This window comes from Ostrea edulis, chromosome 1, assembly GCF_947568905.1.
Source record: "Ostrea edulis chromosome 1, xbOstEdul1.1, whole genome shotgun sequence".
Lineage (NCBI taxonomy): Eukaryota > Metazoa > Mollusca > Bivalvia > Ostreida > Ostreidae > Ostrea > Ostrea edulis.
The window spans coordinates 68,464,407-68,481,485 of record NC_079164.1 but is presented as its reverse complement, the minus strand read 5'-3'; the positions used below and the strand labels follow the sequence as shown (position 1 = coordinate 68,481,485).

The following is a 17,079-nucleotide window of genomic DNA, read 5'->3' as shown; positions in this document are numbered from 1 at the left end:
AACTGATGTATAGTGAAGGCGTACCATGATCTAAGAGCTTGACATGGTGGCATACTTTTAGAATTCTAGAGCTAACCATAGTCGAAATGTTGCAATTAAATGACAGCATCAAAGCTTATGACTTTGAGTTTGCAAACATATAGTTCAAGACAGGCAAATCATGTATCCTAACAGTGCACTTTATTTCATTTAAATGGACTAGTGGTTTTACCTTCACTTTCTAAAGAAAGTTGAGGTATATTATTTAAATTGAATTAAATCTAAATAAATTAAATCCTTAGTCTAATAGTGTATTGGATATCTACTAAAAGGATGCAGTGTTTCACTTTGCAATTAATCCATTTCAAGATTTTTAAAATCAAATTTCAACTACACAAAAAAAAAATCTTTAAATGCCTGTTCTTTATTTAAGGTAAAGAGAAGAGGAAAGTAGACGAGCGTAAAGAAAATATCATGGAGGACACCAAAAGAATAAAACTAGAACAAAGAAAATTACAGCTAGAAATCACAAAGCTTGAGAAGGAAATTAACCTTATTGATACACAACAGAAATTCTTTGATATGAAAATGAGTTTGTCAGAGTCTTAATTGCTACCCACAGTTTTTAGCTCACCTGAGCTGAAGGCTCAAGTGAGCTTTTCTGATCAAAACTTGTTGTTGTCGGTCATTGGCGTCGTAATCTTTACACATGTTCATCTTCTTCTCCAGAATCACTGGGCCAATTTCAGTCAGACTTGGCATAAAGCATCCTTGGATGAAGGGAATTCAAGTTTATGGAAATGAACAGCCATGCCCCCATAAAAGGGGAAATAATCACAAAAATGCAAAAATAGGATGGATCATTTCAAAATCTTCTCAAGAACCACTGGGCCAGAAAAGCTTAAATTTTCATGAAAACTCCCTGACAAAGAGGAGATTGAAGTTTGTAAATCATGACCCCTGGAAATACGGTAGGTCACAATAGGGGAACAAAGTTTTTCATGCGAATGTATAGGGAACCCAACTGAATAGCACAAAGCGTCAATTTGTTAACATGAAAGGCCATACCTGTCTACAAGGGCATATGATAATTATGCCCCCTTCAAAGAAGAGGGGCATATTGCTTTGCACATGTCGGTCGGTCGGTCAGTAGACGACATGTTGTCCGCTAAATATCTTGAGAACCGTTCACTTGATCATAATTATATTTCATATGTGGGTTGGTTACGAGTAGAAGAGGACTGCTATCGGTTTTCAGATCAAAAGGTCAAAGGTCAATCTACTCTGGACATAGGAAGACATTGTCCACTCAATATTTTGAGAAACCTCTTCTTGACAGACATCAAACTGGTACACTGGTGCATCCTAAGGAGTAGATGAACCCTAATGATAATGATCACAGGGTCATTGATTTTAAGGTGACATGGTCAAAGATCAAGGGTTAAACTGGAGATAGTTATACATTGTATATTGTCTCCTATATTTTTAGAATTATTTGCTTGATTGACACCAAACTTGGTACACTGGTATAACATAAGGAGTAGATGACCCCTATTGATTTTAGGTCACATGGTCAATCCACTCTTGACATAGGAAGATATTGTCTGCTCAATATTTTGAATTGATAATATTACTATCAATTAAATGACGCATGGGTATAACCCTTTTCAATTTTGCACCATGTGGGGCATACATTTATGTGTTTTACAAACATCTCTTGTTAATGAATTTGTTGTCAAGTTTAATAATTAAGTTTTATAATTAATGAGTTTTTGGTCGTTATATTTGAAAAGTTTTTTTTAGCTCACCTGAGTTGAAAGCTTAGTGAGCTTTTCTGATCGCCTGTTGTCCGTCGTCTGTCCATCTGTCTGTAAACTTTTTACAAGTTCGACTTCTTCTCCAGAACCACTTGGCCAATTTCAACCAAACTTGGCCAAAAGCAACCTTGGGTGAAGGCTTTCAAGTTTGTTCAAATGAAGGGCCATCCCCCTTCAAAGGGGAGATAATCACAAAAATGCAAAAATAGGGTGGGGTCATTTAAAAATCTTAAGAACCACTGGGCCAGAAAATCTGAGATTTACATGAAAGCTTCCTGACATAATGCAGATTCAAATTGTTAAAATCATTGCCCCCGGGGGTATGATGGGGCCACAATAAGGGATCAAAGTTTTACATACAACTATATAGGGAAAATCATTGAAAATCTTCTCAAAAATCACTGGGTCAGAAAAGTTTACATTCACATGAAAGCTGCCTGACATAGTCCAGATTCAATTTTGAAAAAATCATGGCCCCCGGGAGTAGGTTGGGGTCACAATAAGAACCAAAGTTTTTCATGCGAATATATAGGAATAATCTTTAAATATGAGCCAAGATGACTCAGGTGAGCGATGTGGCCTATGGACCTCTTGTTTTCTGAACCAAGCTGCTTGTATAGTTTTGCTCAAGCTTGAATATTGCTAGGAACTGCTGCTCAATTTTTAAAATTTACTATCATCCCTTTATCATTTCTTACTTAGTTATTGACCTAATGTCAGGGGAATTCAAAGTTTATATAGAAATACTTCCTCAAACATAATGAAAGACTACAATTTGCTTAATCCAATAACTGCATATTTTGGATCGTAAACTTATTGAAATCACATGGTTTTCAGAGATTTGAACTATAAGGATTTTACTTCAAGTAAAAAGCAAAGTGACTCAGGTTAAGAGTTGTGGCCCATGAATCCAACTTTTGTTATTTACATGTATACTGTGTATTAGTTAAGTTTAAGATTTTTATCTTCATGAATTGTTACAAATGTATATTGTTATAGTTACATGTAAGTGTAAGATTTTTTTTATTTATGTATAAACTGATATAACAGTATAATATATTTCAAGTTTATTCCATTTTAATTATATAAGGTGTTCAATAGTCTAACAGTTGTAATTTAATGTCACCTTATCTAAGTGAAAAATGTCCGCACAATATGTGCCCTCCTGGCATAGCCATCACCACCAGCAGGGCGAGGATCAACATCAGCCACTTGCTGCACAACATTCTGCTGGGCTTCAAGCACCTCTCCCCTTTCTATTCCATAGTTGTGCAGAGTAACTGCAGCTTTAATGTACATTACTGCCACATCTGGTCTTGTGCGCAGAAGATTTAAACACTGAAATCTCTTTTTTAGGAATCCAAATGTTTGCTCTATGAGCACTCTGGTCCTACACAAGGCAGTGTTGTAACGCCTTTCACTGTTGTCGGAAGGGTTGATAAAAGGTGTCATCAGAAAAGGGCGGCACTGATACCCGGAATCTCCCAGTAACAGGCCATCATGGTCACCTAAAAAAAAGAATCATCATTGCAAACTGCTAAACATGAAACACCTTTTGCACCCCTGATACATGTAACTCGGTCTAGAGTGAAAGTATATACCTCCATCTCAAAAGGTTTATCTCAGACAGTCATACTTGTTAGCTGTTCATAAACAAAAGGCATTGTATGGCCTTTACTAATATAAGATTCCAAAAGTCAAGTTAACAATGAATGTGTATACTGATACCAGTTTTAAATCTACACTATTTGAGACTTGGATTGAGTGTTTACTATGCCCTAATGGTTCACTTGAATTTTTGTCTTAAACAAAGGTCATTATGAAAGGTCAGGGTCACAATGATAAATGTACAGACTTCCTTTACCTTGTTCAAACTGATGACATAATGCTGACATTCTGAAGATTCTGTTGTCATGGGTTGCACCTGGCCAATTGCAACTGATGCTTGTGATTTTAAATGAAGGATCACATACCATCTGTATCAGAAAACGGAGGAGGAGGGGTAGGTTCACAGTGATACTTAAACAATGTCTCTTCTTAACAAGAGTTTAGTCTATTTAGTAATTAACGTTGGACAATATATATCTTGGTGAATTTAGAAATATGGTGAATGCCTTTTTCTATGAATGCTTATTAAGTGATATATATAGTACCTGTACATTCAAAGAATGATACTGCTTTCTGTTCACAAAATCTGCCTCCTGAGGCCCTGATGGTTTCATGATTCTAATATGGGTTCCATCTACACAACCCAAAACTTTTGGAAATCCTGTGAAATATAATATTATTTTTTTAAAGGCTAATTTACAATTTAACTTTAAAGAAAAGAAAGTTAGAATTTGGGACTGGTACAGAATCTCATAGTCCCCTGTACTTTATACCAAAGAGATATTTAAAGTAGCAAATGAATCAGAGTTGTTTCCCTTTCACGTTAACTCTCTGGATTCCCGCCTTCATGTTCAACAAGTATACATATTTTAAAAATCTTTGCAATTTTCCTCATTAGAGTTTTTTTTAAATGCAAGATGGAATTCATAAGTAATTGATTTTTAACTTTATTACCAGTGTTAATTAATTAATTGCTAATCATTACAACTCCTTTAGATTAGGGGGTAGTAAAATATGTTCCTTGAAACAGACTTTATAAACATAATATATTTTAAAATGCTGATTAATATGAATAAATAACCATTTAATGAGTTAATCCCCCCCCCCCCTGTGAAACAACATAAATTTTTTTTATATTCGCTAAATAACAATTTATAATGCATGCAAAAAGGAATTTGTGTTTTACGCGAGGGGGGGGGGGTAAAAAGTTAAGTGAAATTACGCAGTTTCAACCCAAATCATAGATATCTCTTTTCGTTTTGTCAAATAAATAAACTTGTATGAAAATTCATTTAAATATCTATATTGATGTAAAAAGTCAAATGATAACTTTTAAAAGTTTTATCAGAAAGTAGGTGGTGAAACTATAGTAACGTTCGCAATTCTTATTACTAGCTCCAAATTAACATTAGCTCAAAAGATTGAAGATATCTTCAATTATTTGAAGATATAATCAATTCAATTATTGTTCTCTTTAATTGAATCAATGCCGCATTAAAGCATTATTGCTCTCATCAAATGAATTGATGTGCATTAAATCAATTATTGCTCTCATCAATTGAATTAGTGCGCGCATTAATTCAATTATTGCTCTCTTTAATCAATTGATGAGAGCATAAATTTCGTAGAAATATTGCTCGAAATAATTGATTTAGACCTCGGTATAAATAATTTGATGATCTCTTTAATTCAATTGAAGATAGTTTTAATCATTTACAATGCTTTTGTATAAGGAATTAATGCGCGCATCAATTCTTTTAAACAGAGCAACAAGTCAATTAAAGAGATCATTAATTCAATTGTGGATATGTTGAATTGAAGATATCTTTAATTCTATTGCTGCTCTCTCTAAAAGAATTATAGCTCTTTTGAAATGAATTAATTATCATTAATTCAATTAAAGCGCGCATCAATTCAGCTGAAGAATTAATGTTATCATCAATTAAATTAAATCGTGCAATAATTCAGAATTGAAGATATCATTAATTATTTGAAGAGGTCTTCAATTGAATTGTTGCGCGATCAAATGAATTGATGATATCTTCAAATAATTGAAAATATAATTATTTGTGTTTATATTAATTTGGCGCTCCATACATTACTGCTAGCATAAAGTAAGTATCAATCTTTAAAAACCTGCGATGCGCGAAAATTCCAACATCACTTGATGAGCCCGGTCTCCCCTGGGAAACGTTATATAATGCGGCGCTAATTCTGCAATGAGTGCTGACACACGCCTTATGCATCGTCCGGCTGTTGATCTGGATATTTTGATATCATCGCCGATGAGAATATGAGTAGCACCGGTGCCTAGAAATCTCAGCGATACTAGTAGCTGAAGAAGGGGTGGAATTGGAAGGTTCCGCCGAGTTGGTGATGATATGTCTGGCAGCTGACGCAAGAGATCCATAATGCTGTCTGGATAAAATCTGTATCTTGCGAAAACATCATCTGCAGATAATTCTTCTAAAGGATTGGACCTGTCTCTAAAATTACGCGGAACACGTTCCCTATATGCCATTTGTCGGCATGCAGCCATGATTACAGAGCAGACGACACTTTGAGTACACTCTTTAAAATCTCAAGTAAGCTATAGAGCTTACTCGAGATTTAAGCATGACATACTCCATTTGGAGTATGTGTTCCTTACTCAAAAGTTTTATAACCCACATTTCGAGTATGTGCTCCAGCTCAAAATTTCGAGACAACTTTCGAGCCTGATTTGGAGTCGGAGCTTGAGCCAGTTTTTATAACCTAAAATTATTTGGAGCCATACTCCAAATCTTGTTTTCGAGCTAGAGTTGGAGCTGGAGCCCGAGCCAACTTTTATAACCTCCTAGCCTGGATTCAGTGATATACTATAGCACAGCATATGTATCTGTTAAATCAATGTTTTGTACATCTGTAGAAATTGATGTGATACAACACTTATGTCATAACAGCACATTTTCATATTGATTGTGAGGTAAAATGAAAATAAAGTATCACATTTACTATGATAATTGTGCTTTCGTCTATGGAAGATCTACAAATTTTCTGTGCAGGTCTTTTTTTAATGTATAATTGTTTTCCTGATGAAAACAAGCATAGCATTACCATCACTGCAGCTATAAGTTTGCATGTTACACGAAGGCCACATCCAGCGGGACACTCGCAGTGAGAATTCAAAATTTGTCCAGTCTTATATTGAAGTTGTAGGAGACCTGTAAATGTTAATAACATTACATTTCTAATTCTTGTGAGAAATATATAGGTTTTAATGAAAGTATGCAGTGATACAGTATGAAAACATCATTTATTTATTATTTCATTACTTTTAGTTTTTATATTTGTATCTTGCCTTGTTCTTCATAGCAGCTTCAACAATGCCATTGAGGTATATACCGTTATGGCTTGCAAGGAAGGATACTGCCAGAATCCGGTCACTCTCAACTAAAAGTCTTCCTTTTTCGAGAGCTTCAACATATCCACAGCATTGTTTGTCACCTATAATAAACAATATGCAACCTATACTTGTACATTACTTGACTTTATTAATCATTGGATTAAGTGTTCAGTGATTTACACTGGATATACCAATATGATATTTAGAGCCTGTGATAGTCTTCTGTAATTCTGTGAACAGAGTAAATGTCTATTTCTTCCTGGCACACTGAAGGAAAGAGGTTCCCGTGTTCCTCTGTCGGCTGCTGAAAACCGTTTGTGGAACTTCTACAGGTGTGGGTAGAATGACAGGATCACTTTTTAAATTGTTGTTCCTGCTATACGCTAGGAATCTAACAAGAAATTAAGATAAAACAATGATTACTGAGTCAGGTGGGTTTTTTAATTGAGTAATTGTATTTAGATAAATACACAATTGAACTCAAAATTTTAATGGATCCGTAATTCTAAAATTATGTAGAGTCCCATTTGATCGAATATCAAAGATTTTACAGATATGTTTGTTTGCAGTAACTTTTATATCAAAACACTTTTTTAGGCAAACGAAACTATTTTTGTTATTCATGTCCATGACAAATTGGTGATATACGCCTATTTTCAATGGCACCAAAGTTGTGTATAATACCTTTCAATTAAATAAGTTTTTTCTGCCTCTCGTTGATGCTCCTCTCGTGATCAACTCTTGTTTTAACTTGCTTACTGGCCACGATATATATCGGTAATTCTCTTCAGCTTCCATAGCGATTACTGATGCTAAGCGACTCGTAGATCAAGCGTCTTGCCTGTACCCCATAACGTATATAAAATTTGAACATAATTCAAAATAAACAGTTTTAATGGGGCAGATTTCGTTTGCTTGGTGCAAGGTTTTACGTCCACGTTTTGGATTTTCTCCCATCTCCATAGACCCATTCCAGTAGGCAGATGAGGTAGAGCAACACCTTACTGCCTGTAGACTGCCCGGCTTGAGATGGGCGGTAGCTGATCAGTGTGGTTAAATAGTCACTCCTATCGTCGGAGCTGGCCTGTGGCGACATTCCATCGTGCCAAGTAGGGATGTTTTATAACCCGTAAACTGTCGCCTACCGTATTGTTTTTGTTGCCTGTTAGAGCAAGTTCCTTTCCAAGTCGACGTTAATGCCTTAGTCCAATATGTAGAGGAATTGGCCTTGCCCATTTTGTAAAATACCCTCTTGTCTTTCTTAATTTGATCCAAAGGAAATACAGATAATTCCAGAGTCAATACGTTTGAAATTATCAACGTTGCAGGGGCTGCCAGAAGACGGTTTGGTGCAGTCCTCGACATCAACTGCCTTAGGGTCCCTCCCTCCGGATTTTATGTTGGGGTTTACTACTTTAGCCTTTCATATTCCTGTATGTACCTACAAGGCAGTAGGAAATATGATAAAGATAATAAATATCTAAATATACATGTAACTTATTCACTGATAATTATGTTTGAAATTCAGAAGTCAAATGGATCTCAATAGGAATTTTAGAATATTCATCAGAAGTTTTAACTACCACTATAACAAATTAGTTCTCAGTTATATGGTTATTTGATTAATTAGAACTATAAGAATGTATAAGATTATCTTTTCGTTCTTAAATTTCAGTGGAAAGAAAATGGTCGCAATTCCTATCATGAACTGCATTCGAATTAAATGTAATTTTGGCTTTTGCTTTACGTTTTACATCTTTAGTAGGAGTACTGACTTCAGAAACATGGACTAGATCAAATATTGTTCAAAACCACTACGAATGTTCTTTGCAATCCTGTATACAGAGAATATTTGCCTTTCATTGGTTTTGCCTATTTCATCATCCTATGCGAGGAGCATTTAAAACTGAATGAAGTAGCAAAACGGGGGGAAAACTGCTTTGGCAAAAAATATTATGGGACAAAATATCACTCTAGGCACTAACACTTTGCATAATACAGTAAGACATGTTATTGTGATATTATTAATCAAATATAAGTACATATACATGTATCTGCGGAACACACTCTAATAAGTAAGAGTGTCAGTCAGGCGGTCGGTGTAACCTTCGACATTCCTCTTAGTGCTCTTACTATTATGCATACCGGGAAATACACTTTAAGTTTCCGTGTAGTGAATTCGTGTAAAACATTCGATGATGGAGGCTGTCGTCTTCATCTTTTTATCCATACTGCTAGTCACTGTAAATACAACTTCACCACAGTAAGTCCACATTCTGAACTATGTTTCTAACTTTAATTTCTGTATGCTGATTAATAATTACGGTCATTATATTTAAGTGTCATTAAGTAAATATTAATAATGAACTTTTTGATACTGAAGCTTTTTCTCTATTTAACATTTATTTACGTATAGGAAAAACAACGAAGAAAGCTGCCCTCCTTGGTTTCACTGGGATGAGGACTCTCATCAGTGTCAAAGTAATTCAATCATTTTACAATTTGAAGCCACATGTTTACATACGAATTACAGCAATGATGAATCATGTGAAAAATTATCTAAATTATGCAATTAAATTTTCAATGGAAGTAACATTGATTCTCTTTATTTAAAATAATTTTGTTAAGTTTCACTAATTAAAAGAACACAATTTTTTAGGTTGTCCAATTGGTTATTACAGTCCTAATTGTTCCCTGCCCTGTAGATATCCAAGCTATGGCGAGCGATGTCAGAAGCTATGTAATTGTACGGCAGAATACTGTGCCAGTGATAAAGGGTGTATCAATAAAACAAGTGAGTATCGGTAAATGTATCGCTCAAGTTTATAACGTTACTATTCCATCATTCAATCAGTTCCATATAGTAATATAGAATAGTGTCTTAGTAATCTACAAGTAATGTCCATTGTTCGCTCTGATGTATTTCAAAAATTGAGGCATTTATCATTATATACGCATGTATCAATTAGAAACCATGTATAGTAAAACAATAAGGAATCTAAATTATGAATCTGTGCCTGACACACTTGTAGATTCAGAATCTGTAATTTATTCGAAGTCTGTGAAAACAAATCTGATGCTTATAATTACTATTGTATTTTAAAATAAATAGTTAACGTTCTGATTTACCCGACAACAAAACGATAAGCACCCTTTCAAATGATCATTATACTTGGATAATTGCGTTAGTTTGAAGCGTCTCTAAACCATCATGAAATAAATTTCGTTAAATAGCTCATAATTATATTATATTTCATGTACATGTATTAATCAGAAACTAGGTGGTGTTCAACAAAAGGAAGACCAATTTTGATATTTTTTTTTACTTTTACTTTTTGTAAAGTCCATGAAAACAATTTTATTGTATGTCATGAATCGTGATATCACGTGAAGGGTTACTTGCTGATCTGTAGGGACATCTGTTCCCTAGTCATAAGGATAAATGTTAGTCTACATGGATGTGCAATTGTTCCAATATATTGTGTAGTCATATAACGGGATTGTGACATTGACTCTCAATTATGATCCTATCAATCCCTACATAGTACTATGGGGAAGAGTACGACTTCCGGTAAATATTGCCCCAAGTAGTCAGACACAAGCCGATTGGTTGTATATTGTTTAACGTTCCTCTCGAAAATGTTCACTTACATGGAGACGTCACCATTACCGATGAAGGGCTGCAAAATTTAGGTCTATATTCGATGCTTATGGCACCGGGAACTTGGAATATATTATAACAAATGTTAACAAGGAAAAGCGCCGACATTCCATGTCTGATCAATCTGTGGTTATGTTATCGTTTGAATCCAAGTCTGTTGCAAACATCGCTGGTTTGAATTCCTATTTTACATATGCATGAAATTCTGTTTATGATATTTTTTCTAATTTGAATTACACATACATATACCTGTATATTTCAGCAACACATATCTTCACCTAAACCTCCGGGTGTCTAAAAATGTCATGTAATAGCAAAGAGTTTTACTAAGATACTTAAGTTATGATTTCATCATACGTTTACTTTATTATGAATTAGTAGCTCTGTCTATTAAAAAAAATCTAAACATCGTACTTAAGTCAGGAGCGAAAATTCCCCGTAACTCAAAACAGCATGGAAGCAATTCTAAACTAAGATTTATGCATTTCTCAAGTTATTCTATTTTTGAACAACACACAGATTGAAATTACGAAGATATTATCTGTAAAGCTTAATGTAAACATTTGTGATATTCCATAATGACCCCAAATATGTTAAGGGAATAAATCGACAACAACTTTGAAAAAAATATAATTATGCAATTTCCAATTAATATTGCATGTAAAAACAAATGTGAAGCGGTGAATACTATATGTTTATGGACTGTGGAAAATCTGTATTATAACAATTTCCTTCCTCCCACTCCATATATAATAAAAGGTGAAGATAACGAACAAAGATCAATCTCATAACTCCTATAAGGAATGCAAATTAAATATTTGGGCAAATACGGACCCCTAGATATACCAGAGGTGGGATCATGTGCCTAGGAGAAGTAGGTATCTGGTGTCAAGCGGTCACACTCGCCGGGAGTCCTATGATTGATTGATTAATTGTATCTTGTTTAACGTCCCTCTCGATAATTTTTCACTCATGTGGAGACGTCACCAAGACCGGTGAAGAGATTCTAAATTAGGCCTTTGCTGGGCGCTTACGACCATTGAGCAGTGCCACACTTACTGTGACACGGGACATTCGTTTTTAAGGTCATCTTCGAGGATCCTTGCCTTTCACACTAGATGCCAAGCGTTTGGCGATTGAACTGTCACTACCTGGTTTAATGACTTGGGTCTGTCGCTGCCGGGATTCAAACCCCGGCCTTTCGCATTCGTGGCGAACGCTCTAACCTCTAGACCACCGCGACGGTAAATGGAGTAGCCCGCAGTCAAAACCAGTGCGCCGTGGTCAGACCAACAATCGACATGAAACACGTCAGACAGCATTCAATCCAACGACAGGTTTTACTGGGAAATATCATTATAATGACCATCGAATTTGTGAAATGCTGACTTTAAACGCAACTGATGAAACCTCTGTAACATAAGCTTGTTGGTAAGTAACCTGCCTCGATTTAAAAACAGATCATACGTAGAAATAATATATCGTAGCCTGGTATTTCGATTCGCCGCTATCCTTCCTTCTTTTTTGTTAGCAACTGCGGTGTCAGTCCATTTCTTAGATATCATCTATTGTTCTGCAAATTAAAATAGAATGAGTAAAAACTGGTAAGTACTTTTCCACAGTTCGACATCTGCTTTATATATTAAGCAATACAGGTTTAAAATTAAAATAAAAAGAAATTGCTAGTTTTAAGTCACACGAGCCAAATATGTAGCACGCAAACTATGTACGTAGTATTGAAGAGAAAGGAGGCCTTTACTTCTGCTACGTTTTCTCGTTCAAATCTCGCAGCTACAAATAAATCTTCACTTACTTTGCAGTGACACTCTACGAACGCTTTAAAAAACAAACCCAGACGATTCGAAACTTAAGGATAGCTTTAAGAATTTCCTAAATGAAAGCATTTTGCGTAACTTAAGCCATGTTAGTAAAATTCAGTTCTGATCTCCACTGAATCAGTGATATACCGATATAAAGAGGAATCCCAGCTTTCTAATATTACTTTCATAGTACTTCACATAGAGGAAGCAATTGATATTATCGTGAGCAATATAGATAGGGATTCGTAGAACATTTAAACCGATCCTGCAATGTATCGTTGTTAGTTTTGGAATGCAGTATCCTTTTTTCATTTTTATGCAAGTTTTATATTTAATGAACTTTTGATTAATTTATTGACCTCAGAAAATCTTGAATCACCGTTGGTCAAGCTACACAACATGATTGATTGATTGTATCTTGATTAACGTCTCTCTCGAGAATTTTTCACTCATATGGAGACGTCAGGTACAAAATAGACACCGAGTACCTTACATATTCGTTAAGGAAACTACATGTATTTATTTTTCAATGTAAACGGAAGATACCGAATTGGTGATCATCTCATAACGCCTATAAAGAACGTACAATGACAAATATGACAATAGCTATATTTGCTTAACTGGCTATCACTTAAAACACCCTTACAAAACTACATTATGAATGATACGTAATGAAACATCATTTGGGATGTTTATTAGTCCCCAACCGACGAAGTTGAATGATACTTTAGGTTTGCGCTCCGTCCATCTCTGTCTGTCTGTCCATCAATCCTGCAAATCAGTTTCCCGGACTATTTTATGTGCTTGCAGATATTCATTTCATATTTGGTACATTGCTTTGACATACCAAGTTATAGATCAAGTTCGAATGTCGTCTCGGTCTGTTGATTTTTCAAGAAGTTATGGGCCTTGGACATAGAAAAATAGCATGAATTATCAGTTTTTCGGACTTTTTTTTATATGCTTGCAGATATTAATGTGATATTTGGTACATCATGATGATTGCTTTGCCATAACAAGTTACCGATCGATTTTGAAGTTTTCCTGGTCTAGTCTTTGTACCTGAATAGTAGTTGATTTCCAACCATTCCTATCCTGGTTTCCCAATCTTCCCTTTTAACACACCCTTAGTCTCATAATGAACTTCGAATATTGTTGTGGTCCAATAATTTTCTCTCCGCTGGGGGACTATGTATAGTTCTGCAATACTCTCAGAATGCTTATTGAATATAAACTTTCCTCCGTCTTGTTTTTACTTGATTGATAGATTGTATAGTGTTTAACGTCAATAACGAGAATCTTTCATTCATGTGCAGACGTCACCATTGGCCGGTGAATAGATGCAAAGTTTAGGCCCATGCTTGGCGCTTGTGGCCGTTGAGCACGATGGGATCTTTATCGTGCCACACCTGCTGTGACACAGGGCCACGGTATTTGCGGTCTCATCCAAAGGACGGCCCATTTAGTTGCCTCTTACGAAGAGCAAAGGGTACTGAGGACCTATTATAACCCGGATCCCCACAGGATAGTTTCCATGCTTTTTTACTTGTTTTGAAAGTATCTTCTTTTAAGGCTTTCAAAGAAAATGTTTTAATCGCCATTTTGGTACATTTATTTCTGCAGATACGCATTCAACACACTCTGATGCATTCTACAATGTGACCATATTTGTAAAAGATAGGAATGGTCCTAGTTCCTCAGAAGAACAGTTTAACGTAGAAAAATACATTTTGAGATCAGCGTGTGGTATTTTCGCTTTCCTTTGTATTCTGATGTTTGTTGTGTTTGGCTATCGTCGACGAATGAATGCATCCAACAACAATAAACCATATAATGTCTGCGAATCATATGAATCACTCCATAGAGGTGACAATCCGTGCTCGTCCTCCCACTCCTATTCATCACCAAGAAATGAAGATGTAAATATCACAGAATCTACGGCTGAATCTGAAGAAAACGATTATTTCTACACCAATACTCCATCAATTATTGAACAAAATCTATCTGACGAACTGCCAATGACTATCGTGTCTGGTGCAGGAGAACAAGTCTTGACAAATAGAGACACATTACTAACCACCGAAAAAGATTTTTCCAAGTCTTTGCATGCCCAACCAAAGTTTCTTAACACGATTGCAGGTGAAGACATCTATGAAGATATGGTTCCAGAAAGTGGAAGTTGTATTCATAAAGTAGCACATATTATTGTTCAACCATCTAGCAAGGAATACGTGCATTTTCATACAGATGATAAATCACTCAACATACCCGACGATATTAATGAATATCCTCGCAAAGAGTCTGGCAAAAATACAGAAGGCGATTCTTGAGAAAATGTCTACAGTTAATGCAAAACTTACGCCTTCGATTGATGAGGAACAATGCAATAAGAATGAGTCAAGTTATGTCAATCACTGAAAAAGACGTTTCGAATTCTGAACCAGTGCACATAATGGCTTCACCTACAAACAGTATATACGTCCAGGTCACCATAGATTAGAACGTTCCAAAGAAATTCTAAACCCCTCCTCAAAGTGTTACGAGGGCTGTTTGATGTGTAATGTGTATTTTACGATATCTCTAACGCATTCGACTCAAATAGTGAAATGAACATTACTTCCCTTCAAATTATTCTCCGCGGTTTGAAATACATACAATCTGAATCCATATCTGAAATCCGTCACGGTACGCTGATTTAGGTAGCACTCTGAGGCAATGACTGATGGCTGAGCCAAGGGCTTGTCGGGACTTGTAAGGACGACCAGATAATAACTTTTTAAGTTTTGGAAAATGGAAAAAGTCGCATGGGGCTAGATTTGGAGAGTGTGGTGGGTGTGGCAAGACAGTAACCTTCTCTGACTTCAAAAATTGCTTCACAAGCTCAGATGTATGTGATGGAGCATTATCATGAATACGAACGTGCCTAAATCCTGACAAACTTAGTATATAGTATGTATATGTAAGTTTGCTGATACTATATAAAATCTAAACGCATACTTAGAGATAGCAGAAAAGGATGTACAAAACAATGGTGAATTTCACAACCCAGGGTTATGACTTTCAGATGAGTCCAAACTAGTCATATCTTTTGATATTTTAATGTTAATACACCTATTATTTAAAGCCTTTCACCAGTGTATGCACTTTTGATGGCAGTGAAGTTTTAAGAACACATCTTGTTTATGCTGTTGCTGAACATTAGAATTTAGCTTAGATATTCAGAACAGGATTTTTTTTCTAGATTTCATTGCCCATGAAAGTAGTGATACTTTTTCACTAGTATTCAGGTGACCGATAAGGCCTGTGGGCCTCTTGTCTGTCAATACATGCGGTATCCATCAGGCAGAAATATTTCATACTTTCAAATAGCGCTTCAAAATGAAATGCACCCGCGATAGCGATATGCCAACAACTTTGGCAATGTCACGAATCGTGTATCTGCCATCACTTCCAATTATTTCCCTGACTTTTGAGACATTTGTCTTGCCTGTTACAGCCACAGGTCGGCCAGATTTTGCTGCATCTTCGACGGACTCTGTGTCGGTCAGAACTTTCTTTCTCCACATACGAACTGTTTGAAAAAAAAACTTATCAGACCCTAAATTTCCCCCAATTCAGTAAAAATCTTCATTACCGAATGACCGAGTTTTGTCCAAACTTTTATATAAGCTCTAATTTCTTCAATATTTTCAACCTGTTTCCCAACCATTTTAAAACAGTGGTCAACTACTGGCTCTATTGAAATTACTATAAGTTTTAAACTATGTGGAGCTGAAGGCTCGTGTTTATACCGTTGGAAAAGTATTGAATAGAGCTATGCAAGGGTATTATCATCGAAGAAATTGTGCAAAGTGTTATCTCGTTGTGGTACAATACACATTACATATCAAACAGTCATCGTACTTCACGAAGACAAACAGACGGACGCCGGACAAAACGATCGCTATGTGCCTCGCTCTCTATATGTGTACCGATTAACTTGTTATCCCATTATAATAGTTAAAGAAATTTTCTGATCTATTACTTCCATATCAGTTACTTGTAACTGTTAAAAGAGATAAATATATATTATGATAAAAAAAACCCTGTCTAATATGTTGTACGGTGTGACCGTTGAGACGAGCGAAGCCCATTAACATCTTGCAACACGACTTACAGACATTTTATCCGCCTCTTTATTTAACGCGGGAAATATCATGCGGTGGATGTAAACAGTTACATCGTGACGTCATATTAGCTGCAATTTTCTTCTTCTTTCAAACCAAGCAAACACAAAACGTTTGAAGCTATGAGAAATTTTGTCTGGAATTTAAAAACGTTTATGGTACTTTCTAAACAATCTAATTAATTTGATTACGGGATTGTCAATGAAGTATACCGCAGTGACGGCGACATTTTTCCAGAAGCATTATGGGTGATATTCATCTTTTTTCAACTGATAAAGAGCAAATCATGTGACTCATATGTGTAATCATTGGAGGGAGCTCGTCGCGTCGCTTCTTGACGCGAGCTTCGCTCGCTATAAGCATCTTATATAGTAACGATTTTCCAGATTTTGCTAATTTTCATATGATTTTCTTTTTGCGAACTGGATTTATTTTGTACCTATACGTATCTTTTCAGTATACGTCATTGGAAAAAAAATCTTTCTCATAAAATGATTTCATGTTTTCGAAATTAAAACAAAATACGACACTATATATGAGAAAAATTGATATCTACATTTCTGACGTAATATTGAAAACAATAACGCTTATTGAGTGTTTAAAAATATAGTCAAACGTTTATCACATCAAGATTAAAGTTTTG

At 35.5% G+C, this 17,079-nt stretch overlaps 4 protein-coding genes across 4 annotated transcripts in view; 2 read left to right on the top strand and 2 right to left on the bottom strand.

Moving 5' to 3' along the window:
* LOC125645494 (serine-rich adhesin for platelets-like) overlaps positions 1–17,079 on the bottom strand; it is a 275,270-nt gene that overhangs the window by 109,201 nt on the left and 148,990 nt on the right. The window lies entirely within an intron of this gene.
* The window catches only part of LOC125683914 (scavenger receptor class F member 1-like), a 223,124-nt gene that overhangs the window by 133,772 nt on the left and 72,273 nt on the right, over positions 1–17,079 (top strand). The gene's annotated exons all lie outside the window — the stretch shown is intronic.
* Positions 2,928–5,943, bottom strand: LOC130052663 (putative nuclease HARBI1). Its single transcript, XM_056158291.1, has 4 exons — positions 5,541–5,943; positions 3,950–4,065; positions 3,661–3,772; positions 2,928–3,304 (listed from the first exon to the last, which is right to left on the bottom strand). Exons 1-4 carry the CDS (start codon positions 5,941–5,943, stop codon positions 2,928–2,930), a joined length of 1,008 nt encoding a protein of 335 aa, XP_056014266.1.
* On the top strand, positions 8,986–9,694 carry LOC125645886 (multiple epidermal growth factor-like domains protein 6). The gene is made up of 3 exons (XM_056158275.1): positions 8,986–9,052; positions 9,206–9,270; positions 9,449–9,694. Exons 1-3 carry the CDS (start codon positions 8,988–8,990, stop codon positions 9,595–9,597), a joined length of 279 nt encoding a protein of 92 aa, XP_056014250.1. The 5' UTR covers positions 8,986–8,987; the 3' UTR covers positions 9,598–9,694.